General features: G+C 37.9%; 1 protein-coding gene and 1 long non-coding RNA gene across 4 annotated transcripts in view; one reads left to right on the top strand and one right to left on the bottom strand.

Annotated features, from left to right (window-relative positions):
• Nucleotides 1-21,091, top strand: part of ssh2a (slingshot protein phosphatase 2a) — a 113,782-nt gene that overhangs the window by 44,438 nt on the left and 48,253 nt on the right. For 2 of the 3 annotated variants that reach the window (XM_052036012.1, XM_052036011.1), the window contains exon 1: nucleotides 11,299-11,883. The exons of the other annotated variant lie outside the window; for it this stretch is intronic. In XM_052036012.1, the coding sequence (XP_051891972.1) occupies nucleotides 11,756-11,883 (128 nt within the window). In that variant the 5' untranslated portion in view covers nucleotides 11,299-11,755. Of the gene's footprint in view, nucleotides 1-11,298; nucleotides 11,884-21,091 lie in introns of those variants that run through there. 3 annotated transcript variants of the gene reach the window in all.
• On the bottom strand, nucleotides 6,340-11,166 carry LOC127581530 (uncharacterized). The gene is made up of 4 exons (XR_007957962.1): nucleotides 10,994-11,166; nucleotides 10,555-10,673; nucleotides 8,102-8,219; nucleotides 6,340-6,751 (listed from the first exon to the last, which is right to left on the bottom strand). It is a non-coding gene; the product is annotated as an uncharacterized LOC127581530 (long non-coding RNA).

Here is a 21,091-nt window from a genome sequence, read left to right as displayed (position 1 = left end):
GACAAGAGCATGTCTAAGGATGATATTTTTATGGACTTCTGTAAAGCATTCATCAAACCTTTGGAGATGGTTAACAAAAAGGAGAGCCTGAACTTGTGTATGTGCGTAGGGACATCAACAGATAAAGTGAACATGCAGCTGGAATTTACTGTGAGAAAGCAGGAGGTTATGTACTTTTAATCCAAGAGGTTGATGTGAATGGAAAGTCTTTAAGAACTGTTAATGAGTAGAGATTTGGGGGGGGGGGGGGGGGTTGGTGGTGGAAATGGGCAAGCTCACAAATCACTAAAATCTAGTGGATAGGAATGTTTTTAAAAAAAAACTTTAATCTTGGGCTTTCTTTCAAAAGGAATGAAACTTGTGTTTAAAGCCTTGAGGGGCTCTGGTTATACCCCATATGGCCTACAGCATATAGTTCTGGGAACTGTACGTCAGGAGGGAGATATTGGCCATGGCTGTATGAAAATAACATCACAGTCAAAAGGATTGAAATGAGCACAATTTGCATAAGACTTCTCTTGAGCATAGAAGATTAAAGCAGTGAACTAATTGAGGTTGAAGATGAAGGATTTGATAATATAGATGGTGAAAAGTAATTTTTGATGAGAGAATTTAGAACAAAAATCAAAATGGCAACAGCATTGACTCTATCCACTTTATGGTAAATACAATTCCCTTGCCCTCTCCCCATAGCCCTGTGATTCTTTCCTTTCAGAATGCTGCAATGGAATCTGCTCCCACAATTGCTGAACTTTAGACCCTAACCACTCAGTGTTTTTAAAGAAATAATTGTTGCCATGTAACTTTCAGCTCTTTTGCCAGTCACTTTCAATCTATGTCCCCTAGTTCATTAACCATTCACTAATGGGAACAGTTTCCCTCCATCTACTCTGTCTATACCTTTAAAGATATTTAATATCTTTTTTCAGATCTCCTCATAACCCTGTCTGTTCAATGAAGAACACCCTGGTATCTTTAGTCTGTGCACATAACTGAAATCCCTCATTCCTGGAATTGTTTTAGTAAATCTCTTTTGCATCCTCTCTAAAGCCTTCACATCTGTCCCAAAATGTGGCAACCAAAACTTGACACTATACTCCAGTTGTAGCTGAATCATTATTTGATAAAAGGTACTTGCGTCTTCCTTACAGTTGTACTTTTTGCCTCTCTTTAGAAGGGTCAGTGCCGTGGGCATTTTAACCACTTTCTCAATTTGCCTTACCACTTTCAACAAACTATGCACCTATACCCCCAGATCTGTTAGAATTGTACTCATTACATATTGCCTTATTTTCTTCCTGGCAAAAATTACATGCGTTTCTCAGTACTAAATTTCATCTGTTGCCATCTACCCATTCCACCTACCTGTCCACATCTCCTTGAAGTTTGAAACAATCCTTAAATTTACTCCAGTTCCAAGTTTTTAATCATCTGCAACACTGGAAATTATGCTCTGTACAGTCAAATCCAAATCATCAATATAAGAAAAGCAGTGAGCCTGGGGAATTGCACTGTACGCTTATTTTCAGTCCAAATACCACCTTTCACTATTTCTCTGCTATTTTGCCAATTTTTTATCCAAGCTGCAATATTCTCTTTTGGCCTTCAGTGTGGATGGCAGGCACATTATGTAACACTTTATCAAATGTCATTTGGAAGTTTACATTTACCATGCTAATTGCATTTTTATCATCAACTCTCTTAATTACATAATCAAAAACCTGTATCAAATCAGTTAGGCAGGATCCTTGCTGGCTTTCTCTAATCAATCCACACTTATCCAAATGACTGCTAATTCCATCTGATAATTGTTTCGAGAACGTTCCCTACCACCAAGGTTACTGCAAGGGGTTTAAGCTTAAATTCAGTCTCAGTCCGTTGCCAAAGTATGCTTGCATTCATACTTACAGAAGAGTCAGGTAAAGGCAGAGGCAGCAGCATTTGCTCAGTGATTAACTCAACAAGGTGCTCAGATGTAGTGGTTCTGTTCCGGTCCTTCCCCGACCTGGAACATCTGGCAGTCAAGTGTCGTCCACACTATCTGCCAAGGGAATTTGCCGCTGTTATCCTAGTTGCAGTTTGCATCTCATTCCAGGCGGACATCAAGCCGGCACTGAAGGAATTGTGCACCGTGATTAACAGGCATGAAATGGTACACCCAATGCCTTCCCATAATTGTGCGAGACTTCAACCAGGCTAGTTTGAAGCAGCACCCGACCGAGCTATTACCAGCATGTCACCTGTAACACCAGAGGATTCACACTCGACAACCGTTATGCAACTATCAAGTATGCCTAGTGAGCCATCCCACAGCTGCACTGGGAAATCTGACCACGTGGCCAAGCTCCTACTTCCTAAGTACAGGCAGATATTGAAGAGTGCGGCACAAGTGGAGAGGACCACAAGGATATGGTTAGTGGAGGTGGAGGAGTGTATACGGGGTTGCTTTGAATCAGTGGAATGGACTATATTCAGGGATTCATTGATGGATCTGAATGAATACACCACAGTCGTCATTTCCTTCATCGTGTGGATGAGTATGTGCCTGCAAAAATATCCGGTCTTCCCAAACCAGAAGCCCTGGATGAACCAGGAGATTCATAATCTGCTGAGGGCTAGATCTGTGGCATTCAGGACTGGTGATCCAGAGAAGTCCAGGTATGACCTCCAGAAGGCTATTGTGAGAGAGGAGAGGCAATTCTGGACAAAGCTGGAGAGACAAATGGATGCTTCACAGCTGTGGCAGGGCTTGAACACCATTACCTCCTACAAGGCAAAAATCAAATAGCATGAAAAGCAGTGTTACATCACACCCTGATGAGCTTATTGCTTTTTATGCACGCTTTGAGAGGGAGAATAATGGTTGAGTGGTGTCTCATCTTAACAACCTTGTACTCAATGTCAGCAAAACCAAGGAACTGAGTGTGGACTTTAGGAAGGTGAAGTCAGGCAAACATTCACCAGACCTCATCGGACACCCAGAAACAAATCTTAAAGTAGCTTCAAGTTCCTAGGCGTCAACATCTCAGAGGACCTATCCTGGGCCCAGCAAATAGATGCAACTATGAAGAAGGCACCCCACGTCTCTACTTCCTTAGAAACTTAAGGAGATTCAGCATGTCATCGAAGACCAACAAACTTCTACAGCTGTACAGTGGAGAGCATTCTGACTGGTTGCATCACAGCCTGGTATGGAAACTCCAATGCACATGAATGCAAGAGGCTACAGAGAGTAGTGGACTTGGGCAATTCCATCACAGGTAGAGCTCTCCCCACCACCGAGGACATCTACAAGAGATGATGTCTCAAGAAAGTGACATCCATCATCAGGGATTCCCACCATCTGGGCTATGCCCTCTTCTCTATGCTGCCATCAGGCAGGAGGAACAGGAACCTGAAGATCCACACCTCAAGGTTCAGCAACAGCTTCTTCCCCACTGCCATCAGGTTCTTGAACTGACCTGGAAAACCCCAAGACTACCTCGTACTGCATTTTTTTTCCTCTTTCTCAACTTGTACTAATGTCATTGTTTATTTTGTCATGCAAGTTATTATAATTTGTGTTTGTAATGTACTGATGCTATATAAAACTAATTTTCATGGCATTTATACCCTGTGACAATAAACTTGAACTTGGAGTTTAAAAAATGGACTGTTTATACCTTCTGTCCAGTTTACATCCTTGTTTGTCATTGCTCTCCTAAAGGCAATAACTGGTCAAATCTAGCTCCTGAGGTGGCAGCAGCCTTCTGATACCTCATTAGGCATCCTGAAAGCACTCTTTTACCACTATCTGCGTGTGTAATTTAGTTCTTTTTGCATGTTGGCTTCAAAATTTCATGCATATTTGATGCTATAGATTTTATAAATTGAACAAGTTAATATTGTCCTATTAACATTCTGGTCCATTGAGAGTTTTTGATTTCAAAACCTGGTGTCTACAGTGTTAATAGCAATGCAGTTGCTGATTTGATCTTGGTAAAATTTAGTCCAAGCTAAGTTAGAAGGGAGGACTTGGGAGGACTGACTCTGATTGCATATTTCATTGTACACTTCCTGTTTATCCAGCTAGGATTCAGCTTGATAAGAGACTAAAGCAAGGATAAAACCCATATGGATTTTCTCCATTATTTCCTATATGCAGTGCCTTGCACCTTTCACAAAAAGAGTTTTATGTTGTATATTTGCTCAGTTACAATGTCATTCCCCTCGTGTTCTAATGACAGAACTACAACCTTTTGCAAATGGATAAGGTCAAGAATAAACTATCAGCTTGGTTCAATTAGTAGCTTTTTTGGCTAAGTTATAAGTTATTTTGGCTCAAACTCCTGAGCACATGATCTTGTTGAACTTGTAAGCTGAAAATATTTTACCCTTAAACAGCACTGCATTTTACTGCAGTATTCAATTGTCTGTGGCTGCTCTCAAAGACTTCCGTTAGCAACATATACTGCTATCCTTTTTGCATATGTTACTGTTTTAAATAATTCCTCAAATTTTTAGAGCCCTGATGCATTCTGCTTCTAATCTGTTGAAAGACTTAACAACACTTAGCAATGTTTTATTTCCTCCAAACTGCTCCATTCCTCTTGAACACCATATTTCCATTCTTTTGGTAACCATCATAAATTCGTGTGTACTGGTTACCCACCTTCTTTATGGACTTCTGTTACATCACCACTTCACATTTAGTTTAATACAGGATTTTCATTAGAACAAAGCCTCTTATCACTAATAAGATCATTAGTCAGTTTTAAAAGACTCCATGGACTTTATCATTTTTAAAGATCTTAAACAGCACATACTTTTCCAACTGCAACTTATCAAATGGATTGTAGAAGTTTGTTGTGATGCTTTATTGTTAAATTAATCAACTTGTTCTCACATTTAAAAAAATTAAATCCAATATCTAACCTAAGCTATCAGGATGAATTTTTAAGACCTATAAACTTATCCCCACCCTGCATCAGTTTGGATGTACGTAGATCCTATTTGCATAAATAAATTGGCTGGGAATTGTACCTTAATTCTCCACACCCATTAGCTGCTCCCATTCATGAATGCTTCAATGACCAGGGAGCACTGATTTAAAATTTTGGGCAGAAGATACAAGGGGGTTGTGAAAATAACATTTACTTGGAATATTTAGGATCCAAAGTCACTGTCTACAAAGTGGTTGAAACCAAATTGGATAGTAATTGGTTGGGCAATAGGGGAAAAAGTGGGAATGTGGGACTGATAGTATTGCTGTAAAAGGAGCTGACATAAACTTGTCAGCTGAATAGCCCTCTTCAATGCCATGACAATTATAATTCTACAAAACATTGACACATCTTCATGTTAACTATCCACTGCTTCTCCTTTGCTGTTTAGTAGTGCTATACAGTGTGCACATTCATATACTGGATGACATACACAGACTTAACAGAAGAATGTTATATTTATGGGGCTACACTATTTATATTGGTCATGGTCCAATGGAACTTCCCTGAGAGGGCTTGAATATACTGCTAGGATTCTGGCATCAGATTTGTATTAAACCCAATTTTAAAAAAGTAAATAAATGAAAAACTGACTAATTATTGAATGGAGTTTGCTCAGTGTTGTTATACATTTAACTTAATAGGGAGACAACATTTAACCCACTTAACAGGCAAAGCAGTTGGATGGTGATTTTACTTGATATGTACTTAATGGCATGTAGACCACAATTAATTTAATCCAATCTGTTTTCTGTGTTACCTGGTCAGTCAGCATCTAGAAAGTAAATAAACTAACATTTCAGGATTCATCTCCCCAACAAACAGGAGTTTCCAGCATTATCTGTTTCTGTTTGACTTTTGGTAACTCCAGGTGCTTTGCTTTCTAAAGCACATTTGTACTGTTAATGTGTAATTGGAATAATGCCCACACCACATTTATGTTGTCAGTGTAAACTTGCTGAGTTATCTATTTCTCAAATACTTCTCTTCAGTTACTTTCACATCAATAACAGTAATTGACTGCAGTGGAAAAATAAAGCACTAGCAAAGTGGCCACTGCACAAAAAAAGGATCTTGCATGTAACCCTTAAAAATCTCATTGAATGCTTTGAGAACCTAGTCCAATTGTGCTCAATTATACCCACCTATCTAGATGAAGGTAATAATTTCATTTCCATACTAAGTATTACAGACTATTTCAGTTTTTAAGAAGGCCCTTTTGAAAAAGGAACCAAAGTTGCTTTGGTTCTGAAATGGCCTGAGATATTATTCATAGAATACAAATTGATGGATATAACAAATGGTGAATATTTATGATTCAAGTGACTTTAAATTTATTATTGGCATCAGTCTTCAAAATTGCATGTTTTAACAAAAGAAAAGCAGCCCTGGAGACAAACCTATTATTTCAGAAGACAGTCAATAATCACCTGTTACTCATGCAGAGTAGTATCTGATCTCACTGCCTATTTAGGGCCCCAGCAGATGGTAAAACTGTGGGAAAACCACCTGCTTAGTCTGATTCATTTATTGCAGCAATAATTGAATGACTTAAGTTTAATCTTGTAACAATCACGTGCTTATACATGTAAATTTATTCAGATCATGATTTTCTGAAATTTGTAAAATTGTACAAATTTGTAATTGATAAACAAGAATTTCTCTAGAGCAACTAAAGTGCATTCATTTTTCACTTTTTAAAAATTTTCTTCTTTCCTGTGGGGGTGAAGATATGTTTGTTGCAGTTCAGTTGATGTAAATATTCTTTCCTGCAAAGGATAGTGGAAAATGAACAAGAGCAATGAACTTGGCTGATTTATCTCCAATGATGAGCACTGAGATCAATTATACCAAAGTAGTATTTACATCAATTGACATAAAATAGCACTTCTGATAACTTTGACACAGATTAGCTTTAATAATTCTCCCAAACAGTACATTGTTTCCCTGAACATTACTGAGTAAAGTGTTAGAAATCTGAAATAAATTGACATTGAATTGGATGTGAATTTAATTTCTGTAAAATAGTTAATTGATACTCTTATTTATTAGCCTGGTTTTGACTTTTTCCTGTTTTCAAACCAATAGCTAGTACACAAACTATATCTTAGTGTTTTAAAAAAATATTTTAAGATAGGAGATGCTCTTAATCTGCTACACCCAGTTTTCCCTGGCTGCAGTTTACAGTTCCAAGCTAGTGGTGCAAATTCCCTTAGTTAGCAATTAGGTTTTTCTTTCAAGCAAAAGAATTAGTGTTTATGGACTGAAGATGATTGGTGATCAGGCCAGTGAAATAGGGACCAGTTTTTGGCTTGTAGTCTTTTCTGTGAAGTTTGTAGATTTATAGCACATGGGACTTACTGTTCTGCCATTGTAAAGTGGTTACTTTTTTCTGGCATCATCCCAACATTAATGTGCAAGGTACAATTGCACTGTTGCATAGCAGCCCATTAGATTAACTTGTATCTCTTTAAATGGAGCTAGCAATAATGAGCATAGGAAGTAGGAGCAGGAGTAGGCCATTTGGCCCCTCATCCTTGTTCTATCACTCAAAAGATCATGGCTAATTTTTGTTTACCGTGGCTCTACTTTTCTATACTAACCCTGTATTCCTTGATTTCCTTAATATCTAAAAATCTTCAACCTGTTAATTACACTCAGTAGTTGAGCCTTCAGTCTTGAGTAAAAGATTCCAAAGATTCACTGCCCTCTGGATGAGGAAATTACCTCCCATCTCTCACTTACCTGAATAACAGAATATGGAATTCCACCACAGGAAGTGACTGGGGTCAATGGTATAAATGTATTTAAAAGGAGGCTGGACAAGCATACAATGGAGAAGGGAAACTAGCATTATGCCAGTAGATTTAGATGAAGAAAGATATGAGAAGGCCCCAGTGATGTACAAGCACCAGCATGAATAGATTGTGCCAAATGGCCATTATCTGTGGCTTACAAACAGCATTTGCTTCTTTCCACCCAGTTACTTAGTCGTGCAGAGGCTTTCTGTTCAACCTTAAAAGGAACATTTGGATTGAACACCAAATAACTGTTTAAAAACGGTTGTTGAACAGGGACTTGCTTATGGACTTGAGCAGAAAACATTTTTCAATAAGTACCTCATGATACTGATTGTGACTGAAAGTACACTGTAGTAATGGTCAGCTTGACTACGATTTCATTTTTGTCTGGCTTCTCTGCTAAAAGCACACTGGTCTTATTTATTGTTTCACAGTCCTAGGAAAAAGAAAATGAACAATGAAGGAGATAACCAAAAATTCCTTTTGAGACCTTTTTGAAATGTGTGATTCAGAGGTTAAAAACAACAAGATGCTGGAGGAACTCAGCAGGCCAGGCAGCATCCATGGAGAAAAGCAGACAGTCAACATTTCAGGTCAGGACCCTTCTTGGGACTGAAGATAGGAAGTGGGGAAGCCCAATATATGGGGGGGAATAAACAGCAGTGACAGGTGGGCAAAAGAGGGGAGGCAGGGTAGGCACAAGGTGATGCAGGTAAGAGATAGTGATTGGCAGATGTGGAGGAGGGGAGAGCAGATCCACCAGGGGATGGGTCAAAGGTATGGAAGCAGGTGGCATAGGGGATGAGAAGGAGAGAAGAAAAAAAATGGTGAGGAGAGAGAGGCTAGGAAAGGGAAGTAAAGAAGGGGGGGGGGGGTGCGGTGTTGGTTTACTTAAAGTAGGAGAATTCGATGTTCATGCTGTTAGGCCCCAAGATGGAAAATGAGGTGCTGTTCCTCCAGTTTACGTTTGGACTTCTCCTGGCAATGAAGACTGAGGACTGACGTATCAGTGATGGAGTGGGTGGGTTTGAAGTGACTGGCAATGGGGAGATGCAGATCGCGGTTACGGATGGAGCGTAGGTGTTCTACAAAACGGTTACCCAGTCTACGTGTGGTCTCACCAATGTAGCAGTTGATGAACAGAGAGAGGATTGAGTCAGACCCAAGAAACTGGACCTGGTGCAAGGTTGTAGTTGAACACTGGAATAAGGTTTAGGATGGAAATGAGGATTTTGTACTTTGGACTGAACAGAATAACAGGGTTTGAAAAATGTTATTGAACTGGACGCACTTGCTACAAACATTTTAAAAGGCTCTTGTTTACATCTAACTAAAACAGCCTAATCATTAAACTAGAGTTAATGTGTTGTATTTTTGGTTTAGAAATTGGACAAATGATGTCCTACATAGCCAGTTAACCCAGTCTGTGACACAGACATTCAAACCAAGTAACTCCCAGGTATTTTGTAATCTATTACAACACAGGAAATAGCAGGAATAGACATCAATTCTCCTGTACTCCAGAAATCTCAGGCTTGACTGCACAGTGATGCAAAAGCTACAGCTCTCTGCTGATTCACAGTACTCTAAAAGAAGAAATTCCTCCACATCTCATTCTTAAAAGGGTAACCTTTTATCTTGTGTCTAATTCCAGACTTCCCCCTCCAGGACAAAGATCTTCACAGCATCTTTGCAAAGTCTTCTCAGAATCTTTTCTGTTTCATTATACTATCAGTTTAGAGTTGTTGTAGATGTTATGGCAGCTCCTGATTATATTCCATCTTAAGTATCTCTATCACATGAATTTATCAGCAATCAATCTTTTCTAATCCTAACAGTGGATGCTGAATAACAACATCATGAAACTCTACATCTAACTTTTTTCTATGTTTTGCAAGAGCACAGGAAGTTCTTGATCTTGCCACACCCTTTGTTTGCAAGCATGTTGAGATTGATCTTTTCCCCGTCAGGATATGACATCATTAATTCAACACAAGATCATCTTACTGTGAACTTTGTGTTCATATATTTCATTGCAAAAGCCTATTACTCAGTGAGTACAATATTGCATCATACTATGTAGTTAAAAATGGATATCAAAGTACAAAATAAAAACAAAATGTTAGAAACCTTCAGATCAGGTAGCACACGTGGAAGGAGAAACAGTTAACATTTCAATTCTGAGATCTTTCATCAGAACTGGGAAAGGGAGAAAATAAGAGTAGATGGGGGAGGGGTGGGTGGAACAAAGGGAATATATCCGATAGGGTGAGACCAGATGGTTTAACATGGTAGTTAGAGGCACATAATGCTGCTTTGTCTGTTACGTGTTGCTGATAGCATAGTTGTGGGAATATGGAGAGAGAAACTAAATTAGAGAACTCATTGAGTCTGGAATGCTATTATGTGCCCAGATAGAAAATGAGGTACTGTTCTACAATCGCGCATTGGGCCCCATTATAACATTGCAGAAGGCCACAAATAGTCAGGTCAGAATGAAAGTGGGATGGGGAATTAAAATGGTCGGCAACCAGTAGCTTGGGACCACTTGTGTAGACTGAACTCGGGTGTTCTGCAAAGTGATTACCCAGTTTGTTTCTGGTTGTCTGTCACATTAATACTACATACCGCTCTCTCACTGACTATCTGTCTGTACTAATGATTCTGGTCATTTTACAGCATTTGCAGTATTTAGCTTTTGTTTGACATCCACTATTAAGATTTATTGAATAGCCAGTAACAGTAGCAGCAAGTTCTTATCAGAAACTCACCAAGTCTAACTATGGGCTTCAACCAGCCAGTACTCTCGCTGAAAAGCAGCTCAAATTAAAACTTCATCTCGAGTTATCATTCTTGTTTATCAGCCACAGAAGGTTTGCTCACCACACTTCTAGGAAAGTCAATTTAAAGAAACAAATAAACATGTTACGCAAAGATAATTGAAATTCAGTACCGTAATAAGGGCTGGTTTCACATTCATGTTTTTGTTTTTAAAGGGAAGGTACATTACCAACCTTAGCCGAGTTATTCAATAGGAAAAAAAATGGTTACAAGTTCAAAAAACAATGTTTGTCATATGTTACGTAGTCCAAAACATACGCTCAGATAAGCAGTAGGTATAAACGACATTTAAAAACTTTAAAAAACCTGCATTTTTTTTAAGCTTTGTTCACTCAAAGCAAATTATTTAAGGGGTTAATTAATGCTTACGTTTTGCATGAAACCCGGCTCCGTTGATTGAAAACTCTGTCGGATAAGGTTGAGTAAGCAAAATATTAAACAAGTATTTTACTGAGAAGAATAAACATTAACCAAGGCGTTAGTTATTAAGGATTATTTTTAGAAATTACTCGGAAATAGTAGAAGTTGAATTGAGCCGGTGCGATTTAATGGGATTGTGGCACTCTGGTTTGGCTGTCTTATAACCCCTTGGGCGTACCCCGGCCCTGTGGAGGAAGTACGCTGCAGCTGAGAAGCAGCTGACCGGGAAACCAGAGCTGATAAATTGTCAGATCAGCGTGGGCTTTGCACAAGGAGGATGGGAATAGTGGTGTCCGGACAAATTGAGGACGAAACACTAGTATTATAATCGGAAGTTGTTTCAGTCTAATCTCCGAAAGCTTCAGAATCAAAGTTCGAGTCCCCGTGATTGTTCGGAATTCGACGGGTTTCTCTTTTAACAGCTGTACCACCGCAGCACTCGGCGGGTGTTCGCTCTTTACCTTCGGATACTGGGTCCTGATTTCTCAACTCAGTGCGCCAAAGTCCCCGAGTCCGTCCTCACGATACAAACAGCTTTGTTTGGCTAACTTGATAGCAACTTATCTGCTAACTCCTTCAAACGATTTGACCTCCAAACCTACCAGAAGTTAACAATCTCTCGTCGGAATTTTCACTTGCTATGTGCGTTCATTTTTGCGGGTAGATTTCGAAATTAAGTGCAAATAGTTTTTATTATATACACGTGTCCGGATGACTCTGGACGCTATCTTGAGTGAAGGGAAGGTGGAAGCCGGGAGCTGGTGTTCCTGCTATGGCGTGAAGATGACCCCCTACTTCTCTGAAAATGCGGTTATTTCACAGAATGAAATCAACCTTCTGTAAGTATAGACGGATAGCTTCTGTAATTTAGTTGTACTTTAGGAGCTGTTACTCTCAGAATGCACTTGCACTTCTGTGGCGCGTTATTTACAGCATTGAACTTTATATTTGACCTCTGTGTAACACATCTGCAGGCTAGGTTTTATGCCAGGCTTGCAGTAATCTTTGCCATCATATCGATGGGGTTTCATTTAAATATGAAATATTAATGTATTCCATGTAACCTGAGAATTCCAAAGTGCTGCTTCTCAATCCACGTGGTCCTGTTTGGGTGAAATTTCATAATTAGCATGGAAGCCACTTGAATTGATCAGCCAGGACCAGTTCTTAAGTGAAGGAATATTTCTAGCAGAGTGAGAGACCCTCAACCCCCCTCGCCACCCCAATCAGCTCTGTAATCTTTTACAGCCAAGCTACAGTGAAATTATGTATTGAGGATATAATTGTTTGTCTCCTGAAATTAAAATAAATGATTTGTAAGGAAGTGCTGGTTTATTGTAATGGCCAGTTAATTACTTTGGAAGTATTGCCTATTAACCAAGTGGCTATGTATTGGCAACAGTATGGTCCCAAAAGTAGTGAAAGACCTGAATGACCATTTATTTTCTGGTGGTTGAGGGTCAGGGTATTTATAATAGCACCCCATTACTACTTAAATGTTCTCATTTTTTCATTTGGAAGGTAATGGGGTTTTTGTTGATTGATTTGAACTTTATTTGAAATTCTTTTATTGGTTTCATTTGTAATCTAGGCATTGGCTTTGGATCAGTGGTAGCAACCTTGCTGTAGAATCAGTTGGTCATGGGTTCAGGAAGACTTCAACGTGTAATCTAGCTTGATTCCTTTGTGTCGATTTTAGGGACCATTAATGGGAACGATTTTGGCAACTAATGGGAGAAAAGGTTGTTATTCCCTTTCCTAGCCTGTATTTTTCCTTCACATTAAATTATTACATTGTTATCTTTCTGGGATCCAGCTATATTCAAATTACGCTAGTGTTGAGATCCTCCTGAGGTCTTGAAAGGCATTTTATAAAAGCAAATATTGTTTTTGTCTGATATTAATTGTTCATTCATGCACCCTCGGTAGTGTAGATTTACTTAGAAACATTTGACATCTATTAATGTCACCAGCATCTGATGTCCATATTTTGCACAGCTAGCTACCACTGCCAGAGTGGATTTGGAATGTGTAATTAAAAATGTTGGGAGCTGAAAACATTGTGCAATTCTTGACACAAGGTAAAACATAGTTTTTACCTTGTGCAGATTTTGCATTGTCCTTTTTTTAATATACTTCTGGTATTTTACATTATTATTCTGTTAGTATATACTTATGATTACTGAAGTGCAGAAATGTCTTGGTATGCCTTCAGTCTCGTGCTTCTTGCTGAGAGTCTCAAATTACTGATCTTTATTTCATGGTTTTGACACAGATTAGTAACCTCTAACAACTTAATTCTTTTATTCCTTCACTTTTTTGGAGGTAATGAATTCATTTTCTTTTTGGCAGTATGTAACTGATCTGCATTTAGTTCTCTGCTAATACTACTGGGGCCAGGAGCTGGTTGGAATGCAAGAAGTTGGCCTTCTATATCCAGCGAGATGAGAAGTGCATGTACTTGGGAGAAAATTGCTGATGCAAGTTATGAGTTTACGGGTTTTCATTATGTTGGAAACGTTGTTAGAATCCTTTCATTTATATTGATATGTATCCAGGTATACATAAAGAACATCATGCTCCTGAACTTTGATTTTGATCTTCAGTTTAGTATTTTAAAAAAAACTAAATATGAAATCGCCATGTTCTCCCAGTTGATTAAGAGCAAGAAATTAATTCTTGTATAACAAGTATTTACATATTTTTAGTGAATGCATGTAATACAAACACTTTCACAATTTTTTTTAATACTGCTGAGCACTTTTTAAACAGACTGATACATGAATGTTTCTATAGTGCTGGAATTTTGGAGTTTTTATTGCATTTGGAACTAACATTGGTCCATCTGTGACTAAAACAAACCATAAAGTTACTGCAGCATGTTTTTAACTATTTGAACTACTTTAATACTAATAGGTATTTTGACATGGCTTATATGGATGCAAATTTTATCTGTGCTTTTTGCTTTGTTTTGTTAGAATAGTTTGCTTCTCGTGTTCATGTTGCTGATAGTATTGGTAAGTAGTCCATACTAATCCACTGTCCTGAATGTTAGGTAACGTTATTAGCTGAAACATTCGTATGGCTTCAGCGATAAACAAGGAACTTACTTTTATATGGAGCTGATCATGTTCCTATTAGTCCCAAAGAGCTTTATACTCCAAAAACAATCCATTGGTTCTGGTCATTGGTGGTGATTTGGTATAAAATTGGCAGCAATTTATTCAGAAAGCATGGTTCAATTAACGTTAAATGAAGGAAGGATGAGTTTTTTTTCCAATGTGTTGCTTAATGCTTCCAGAACCCTACACAAAAAGATGCATTTCACTGTGTGTTTTGATCTACATGTGACTAAAAGATATCTTTAAAAAAAAATAATATCAGTATGGCAATCCAAAAATATCCTGCTCTTTACTTAAATGCTTACCTATTGTATTAATAAGATGTTTAGTCAAAAAGATGAAAATTCCAATCATTCAGTCTGCCCCCTTTATTGTGCTTGTGTCCATAACATGGATTGAGTACACACTTAGTCTTGGAGATCTAAATGCTTTCTATTCAGCCAAACTGATGTCAATTGAGCCGAACAATGAGAAGATGAAGAATTGATGTCTTTTAGAAAAAGAACATCTATAGTACTTTAGTTAGACCACAGCTGGAGTATTGTGTGCCATTCTGGTTGCCACACTATAGGACAGATATGATAGCACTGAAGGTGCCGAGGAGAGTTATCAAGATGTTGCTTAGGATGGAACAATTCAGTTGCAAGGTGATTGGATAGGCTGGATTTGTTTTACGTGGGGTGGAGAAAGCTGAGGAGAACTTGATAAGAGTATGCTAAATTGAGGGGCAAAGATACTTTTCTCCATAAGAGATATTTAAAACCAGAGGCCATAGGTTTAAGGTAATGAGTTAGAAGGGAATCTGAGGAATTTTATTTTTCACCCAGAGGGTGGTTGCAATCTGGAACACTGCCTGAGAAGGTGGTGGAGGCAGGTAGTCTCACAACATTTTAAAAACTATCTGAATGAGCATTTGAATCACCAAGGCTACAGACAGTACTGGTAAATGGTACAAGTATAGATTGGGATTTGAAGCTTGCATGGATGTGGCAGGCCAAAGGACCCTTCTCTGTGCTCTATGACTCTAACTCCATGAACCTGGTTGTCTCGCACTCTAATTATTCTTCTCCTCAGCTAATTATTTTCATTTTCCATTATATTAAAGAATTGCTTCTTTAAGTGAAAGTCTGTGTGGCAAAATCTTACAATTGGAATGGTACTAACAGCGCATGCGTGACACTGAGTTGAAAACTGAATTGCAGAATGCCAGATCTTCATAGAAGATAGCATTGGGGGAAAACTGCTGCCACCTTATAGCAACTTTGATGATGGAAAGACATCAGGGTACCTCTTCACTTTGCATTTACAGTATTCTTTACAGTAACAGCAGTGGCTTCCAAACTGCGGGGTATTTTTATTGCAGCAGTTTCAGGGTAAAATTGGGTTTGCTGTAGTTGGATGATCAATTTTTAAGTTGCACTCTTCCAGCTGCCTTTGTTAATCTGTGCATTAGGTTACTGTGCAAGACCTAGAAAATAAGTGGTGCTCTTGCATTACAAATCTATTCTAAAAGTATGTTTGCCAATTTGAAGAATGTCAGCATCTCCAGGGATGGTAGTACTGACTCTTTGATGCTACAGTGCTAGAGGTGCAGAAAAATGAGCACATTCTGTTTAAGAAAATGAATGCTTGATTGGTTTGAGTTTTGTGTTTGATGCTTCTGCAGGATGATGGCTCTGCCTTGAGTATTGTACCACTGGAGCAAGCAGCACCTCTGGGCTAGTTTTACTGATTACTCCGGCAATGAAAAACATGTAGTGTAGTCACCATTTGTTTTCTAGTTGTTTGTGGTTTGTCAGTGTGAGGTGGTTTTACATGTGTAAGTACATGATTTGAAAACATTGGTTAACTAGAAATGAAATGCCAAATAGTTAACTGTATGTTGCACAACTTTTAGATCTTATTAGAATGAAGCAGGTGCCATGATGAATTCCACAGCAAAAACAGTTTGGACAGCCACAGTCCCAAGGTTACTTGATCTTTTTCTTGCCCTTGATACTTTTATGTGAGGGTACTTATATGTCTGTATGAATCATTGTAAACAAATTGCACAGTTCTGTTTACCGAGCCTGGTATCTGTTGACAATAGATTCTTTAATCATCCACAGATTATTTTAAGATTTGTTTTATTTTCCTGAATAGCCATTTTCTCAAGAATTGAAATGTAACAAGTTAAACTAGCAGGATGACTTTCCCCAACCTTTTACTTCATTTTAGTAATGTCCATAATAAATATGATGTGGTCCTTTGCTGCAACTATGGAGATTGCTCGAGTTCTATTGTCATGTTTTCATCTTTAATTCTGATTTTTTTTCTACTCTTGAGGCATTGTTGCTCGTGAACTGTGTGACGGTTCAAAATTCTGCCAAGCAGCCCTTAAAGCTGTTGGTTGCCAGTGGTTTAATTAGAAGAAAAAGATCTGTTTTAATTCCTAATTTAAAAAAAAGTATACTTTATAATATTGCTATAATTTTTTGGCTCCTTTCCCTTCGTGACGTTAAACAAAATATATATATTGTCTCAGTGGATTTGAGTCAATATTTTCCTTGGGATAGCAGACTGGATTCCACAACTGTTTTTGGTGCTTTCTCAAAGTTTTGTTCTGTGTAGCAACAATTTGTATACCACCTCCTGAACACTTAACATTAAAAATAACAGAGGACTGCATAGATGCATTATCAAACAAAATTTGATTGTTGGTGACTGAAGGGTAGTTTTTCTGAAGCATGTTAAAAAGAGTGGGGTGGGGGGAAGGAAGTAGTGAAACCATTTAGGAAGGGAATTCCAAAGCTTAGGACCTTGACGCAGTCGTCAGTTGTGAAATATTGAAATGCTGGATGCTCGAGGCCAGAATTGGAGGAGGAAGGGTTTCTGAATATCGTAGGACATGGAAGAGATCAGATCTGAGGAAGGCAAAACAATACAAAACAATTTGAATATAAGGATAGAAGTTTTGAAACTGCCAAGTGGAAGCCCTCAAATTCAGCAGGCGTAGGGGTGCAGGTGAACAGAATACAATGTACAACAGATGTGAACTATCTGTTTGACTTCCAATTAAACATGAAAACAGGTAAAATGAGAGCTATGTTTTGGATCACACAAAGAACAGTAAAATGTTTTTTTCGGAAAACAGTTAAATTTGTGATTGTTATTGTGTTAATTAATTTTGAGAATATATGCATGCTCTTGCAGTAGCCTGCTGCTTTGGATAAATATGTTAATTTCAATAGTGCAGATATTATAGTTGGGGATCTAATTAAAGGTATTGTTGGAAACAAAAGTGAATAACGTGCTTCAGGAAATCTGTCTCAAACTTTTTACTTTTGAATGTGTAACTAGTTACTGTATTTCAAATGAGATTGAAGGTTTTCTTCAATATGTAGTGATTTTTTTTGCTACAGTGTTTCAATGTCAGAATATTTCACGTTGCTTTTGGAATTTTAAAAATAATTTTACTTGCTAATTTATAACTTAATTATCAGATAATGTACTGAATGTAACTGATGCATCTTTTCAGCCTCTTTTACTGGAAGTGCTGTAGCACAAGTGAGAGAGACTAATTTATCAATGTCTTAAGTCTAAGGTTAGTTTCTATTTGTTTTTGTTCTTGAGTAAAGCTTCACCCATAGTAGGGAAGTCTTTTAGTTTGAAGTGCCATTACTTATGATGGGTAGCCCAGGCAAAAAGTATTTAATCATTAAATTAACTTTGCTATGCTTTGATCCCTTTGTACTGAGAATATTGACTGCATTCAGTATGGTATTTTCTGGTGTATTGTTTTTGATTGCATATTTTATGTACTGACTTTTTTGAGGTCACTAATAATTAATGGCAGAGGTTATACCTTTTTATAACAAAGAATATTGCTGTTGTATGTATGCCTGTAAGATTTAAGTTTAGCTTTCATACTGGGCAAGTCAGTTAATGGGTTACTTGTAAATACCTTCAATGACACTGGAAAGTCACGCAATTAAACTTTGGAAATACTGTGCTGCCAAATAAGAATAACAACACATCTTCCAACTAATCTTCACCTGGATTCTTGCTAGTCTTCCCAAATCCAGCAGGTAGTTGTAAGCCATTACTCAGTTCTGGCCTCAATAGAAGCCAGATTTGACTGATAAATGTCACAAACAAGATAGATTTCAGCACATCTCTTTGTAAATTGCAAGTACTCAGCAGTCCCATGTGAGATTGAATATTCTGGAAATATAAATGACTTCTGTTTAGCTTTCAGCTTGTTTCACACTTCTACTGTGTGGCATTAAATCCTGTGCTGTCATTATGTCTCTAACTGATCTGTGCATGTATTAACTCTACATTATGTCCATTCATTATAGCAACTTTCAAGATAAGGGGAATGACATTCCATTCATTTTGGATGTTATTACCAAAGGAGAAGCTCTTGGTTGGGTGAAGTCAGCTACATTTTCATTGGGCCATGATCAACCAACCTCCTTTTGGGAGGTTGTGCACTTTTGAGAACTATATTTAGCAGTGTTGGACCACCTACCCCAAAATGGAAAAGTAGAACTACCTGCCAAAAATTAGCCATGTGGGTCCATCTTTGGAAAAACTGAGCCAGTCGTATATGCTGCTCCATATAAATGATAGTGAAGGGACATGGGTAAGGGTTGGGATTTTCTGAAATCACTTGTAGAGTGGAATTATAGGGACTGGGGATAAGTATTCTATGAAGAAGTGCAGATTGTACTTCAGTACAAACATAGGACTGCAATACCAACATTATTTTGGTCTGTAGTTTGAAGGGTTGCCAGTTGCTGAACTTGGAATTGTATTTACAGTAATGCTGAACTTGGAGTTTACAGTAATGCTGCCTTATCTGCTTCCTAGAAAATTAATATTGGAAAGGGATCAATGATTTTACATAAGGTAGAGAGAACAATGATTGTATCAGAAAAGTGTCAAGAATTTATTTCATTATTACTATTCCTGAGACAAGTTGTCTTTCAGACACGAGTATTCACCACTGTGATAGAAATACAGCTCTAATGCTGTAGAACTAAATATAGTCTAGATGAACGTGGCATATACCAGCAGACTGAGTCTCCTGTGCTGAATGATGAGATTTGAAATACAAGTCAACCTGTTTGCATGTAAATTGCAAATACAATTTGGGCTAGTTAAATAGGCCATGATAAATAGGGCCATGCTTTTTATGGACTGTTCCCATGTGCAAGTTACTAAAATAGCAAGTGTTCAACGAGTCAAACAATTTGCTTCGGAAAGTCTGCAGAACTTTTGTATGCATTGCAGTGTCCTAGTTGGCTGGCCTCAACTTTATTAGCTAGAACATTCTTTAATTTCTTGGTGGTGAAAGACCAATAATAGCAATGTTGCAATTTACGTCATAAATGTCATTATATATCAAGTACCTGATGTATCATTAAGCAGCACAAACATCAATTTTGACTGACTTTTTAAACTACCACTGTGAAATTTTCTAATTAGTTCAAGAAAATGCTTCAAATCTATACTTGGACAGATATTTATAGTCTATTTAAACTTTGCTTTTGTGCTTTATGATATCATTTCAACTTGTTGATTAATTTAACGTTGTCATCATACTCTTGTAACTATTATTCTCTAAATTCCCCTCTAAATGTTACATCTATTCCTTTTTGTCAATCTATTAACATTTTACGGTCATATCTAGTGACAGTGTTTGCATACAAACAATATATAATCTGTAATTTGATCAAACAATGCCAGGCAAATTTAATAATATCCCACATTTCTTCCCTGAGCCTGCTTCTCTTGCTGAAGTATGGTTCTGTCATACAAGGCCTGTTTCCATGCTGTATTACTTTGTGACTCTATGACTCTAACTGTTCAATCACAGCAGTTTCTCATCAAGTCTGTTGCATTCTTGTACTCTAATAGAAGTTTGAATACTTCATTGACATTTTTGTCCTCCTTTATTCTTTCCTCTTTTCCATATTATCAATGGGAACGTGACCAAGTGTAGCATCCCTATGATTACCTTAATTATATTTTTAATATGTTTTAATATTATTTGTGAAAACTTTAGAAAATAATAAAGCACAGCAGCTGTCCTTTTCCTCCTTCAGGAGTCCCTCGGGATTAAGGATGACTTGTTCCACTTTGGTTTTGTGGGTTCTGAAGTGGCTACTAAGGTAACCTCTTCCACAGAAGGGGGAAAAAGTGCCAGAGTGGATGGGTAGATAGTTTGTGAGGAGGTGTTCCCTTTCTGCCATTTTGTAGGATTTCTGGCTGCTTCCCGTGAATGACCGCAAGATACCTGGTCGGTGATACCTGGTCGGTAATACCTGGAGCTGAATGTCTGCCACTAGATGGCGCTTCACGATCTATGGAAACTTTCCTATGTCTGCAGCATCAGTGTTCTGAGAGAAATTCACTTCATCTTGACTTTCTATGGGGTCCAGTCCTACTTAAATTGTGAAGGTAATCAAATTAAACATTGCAGAGTGAACACTTCCACAGTAATATGAAACCTATTGCACACTTATGAACTAGTTAAAGACTATGTGCTCAGTTTGCCATTGCCCAGAAGAAACATTGGTTTCCCTGCTGTTTGTCACCATTTAGATTTGTGGTTTAAAAAGACAAGCAGCTGGTAAAATAGTAATCCATGTTGTTTGAGTTGTAGTTGACGCAGTGTATCACAACCAACTAAGACTGATATATTTTATATGGGCGATTTGTCTCTCTCTTTTCCTCTGCATTTTGTATTTTCCCTGCCTTGTCTCAATTTTTTGTATATTTCTATCTCATGTTTCCTATTGCTTCTGGAAAGGCAGTCTCTAATGAATGAAAGCTTGAGTTCGAGGAGTAGAAATCGGAAAGCTCAGGTTTAATCCTGAACCTATAATCCTGAATCTTTAATTCTAACCAAAAGTGCAAATAGTTCTAGTATGTTTTT

The sequence above is a fragment of the Pristis pectinata genome, chromosome 21 (genome assembly GCF_009764475.1).
Source record: "Pristis pectinata isolate sPriPec2 chromosome 21, sPriPec2.1.pri, whole genome shotgun sequence".
In the NCBI taxonomy this organism is placed as follows: domain Eukaryota; kingdom Metazoa; phylum Chordata; class Chondrichthyes; order Rhinopristiformes; family Pristidae; genus Pristis; species Pristis pectinata.
This window is presented reverse-complemented; position numbering and strand designations above follow the sequence as displayed.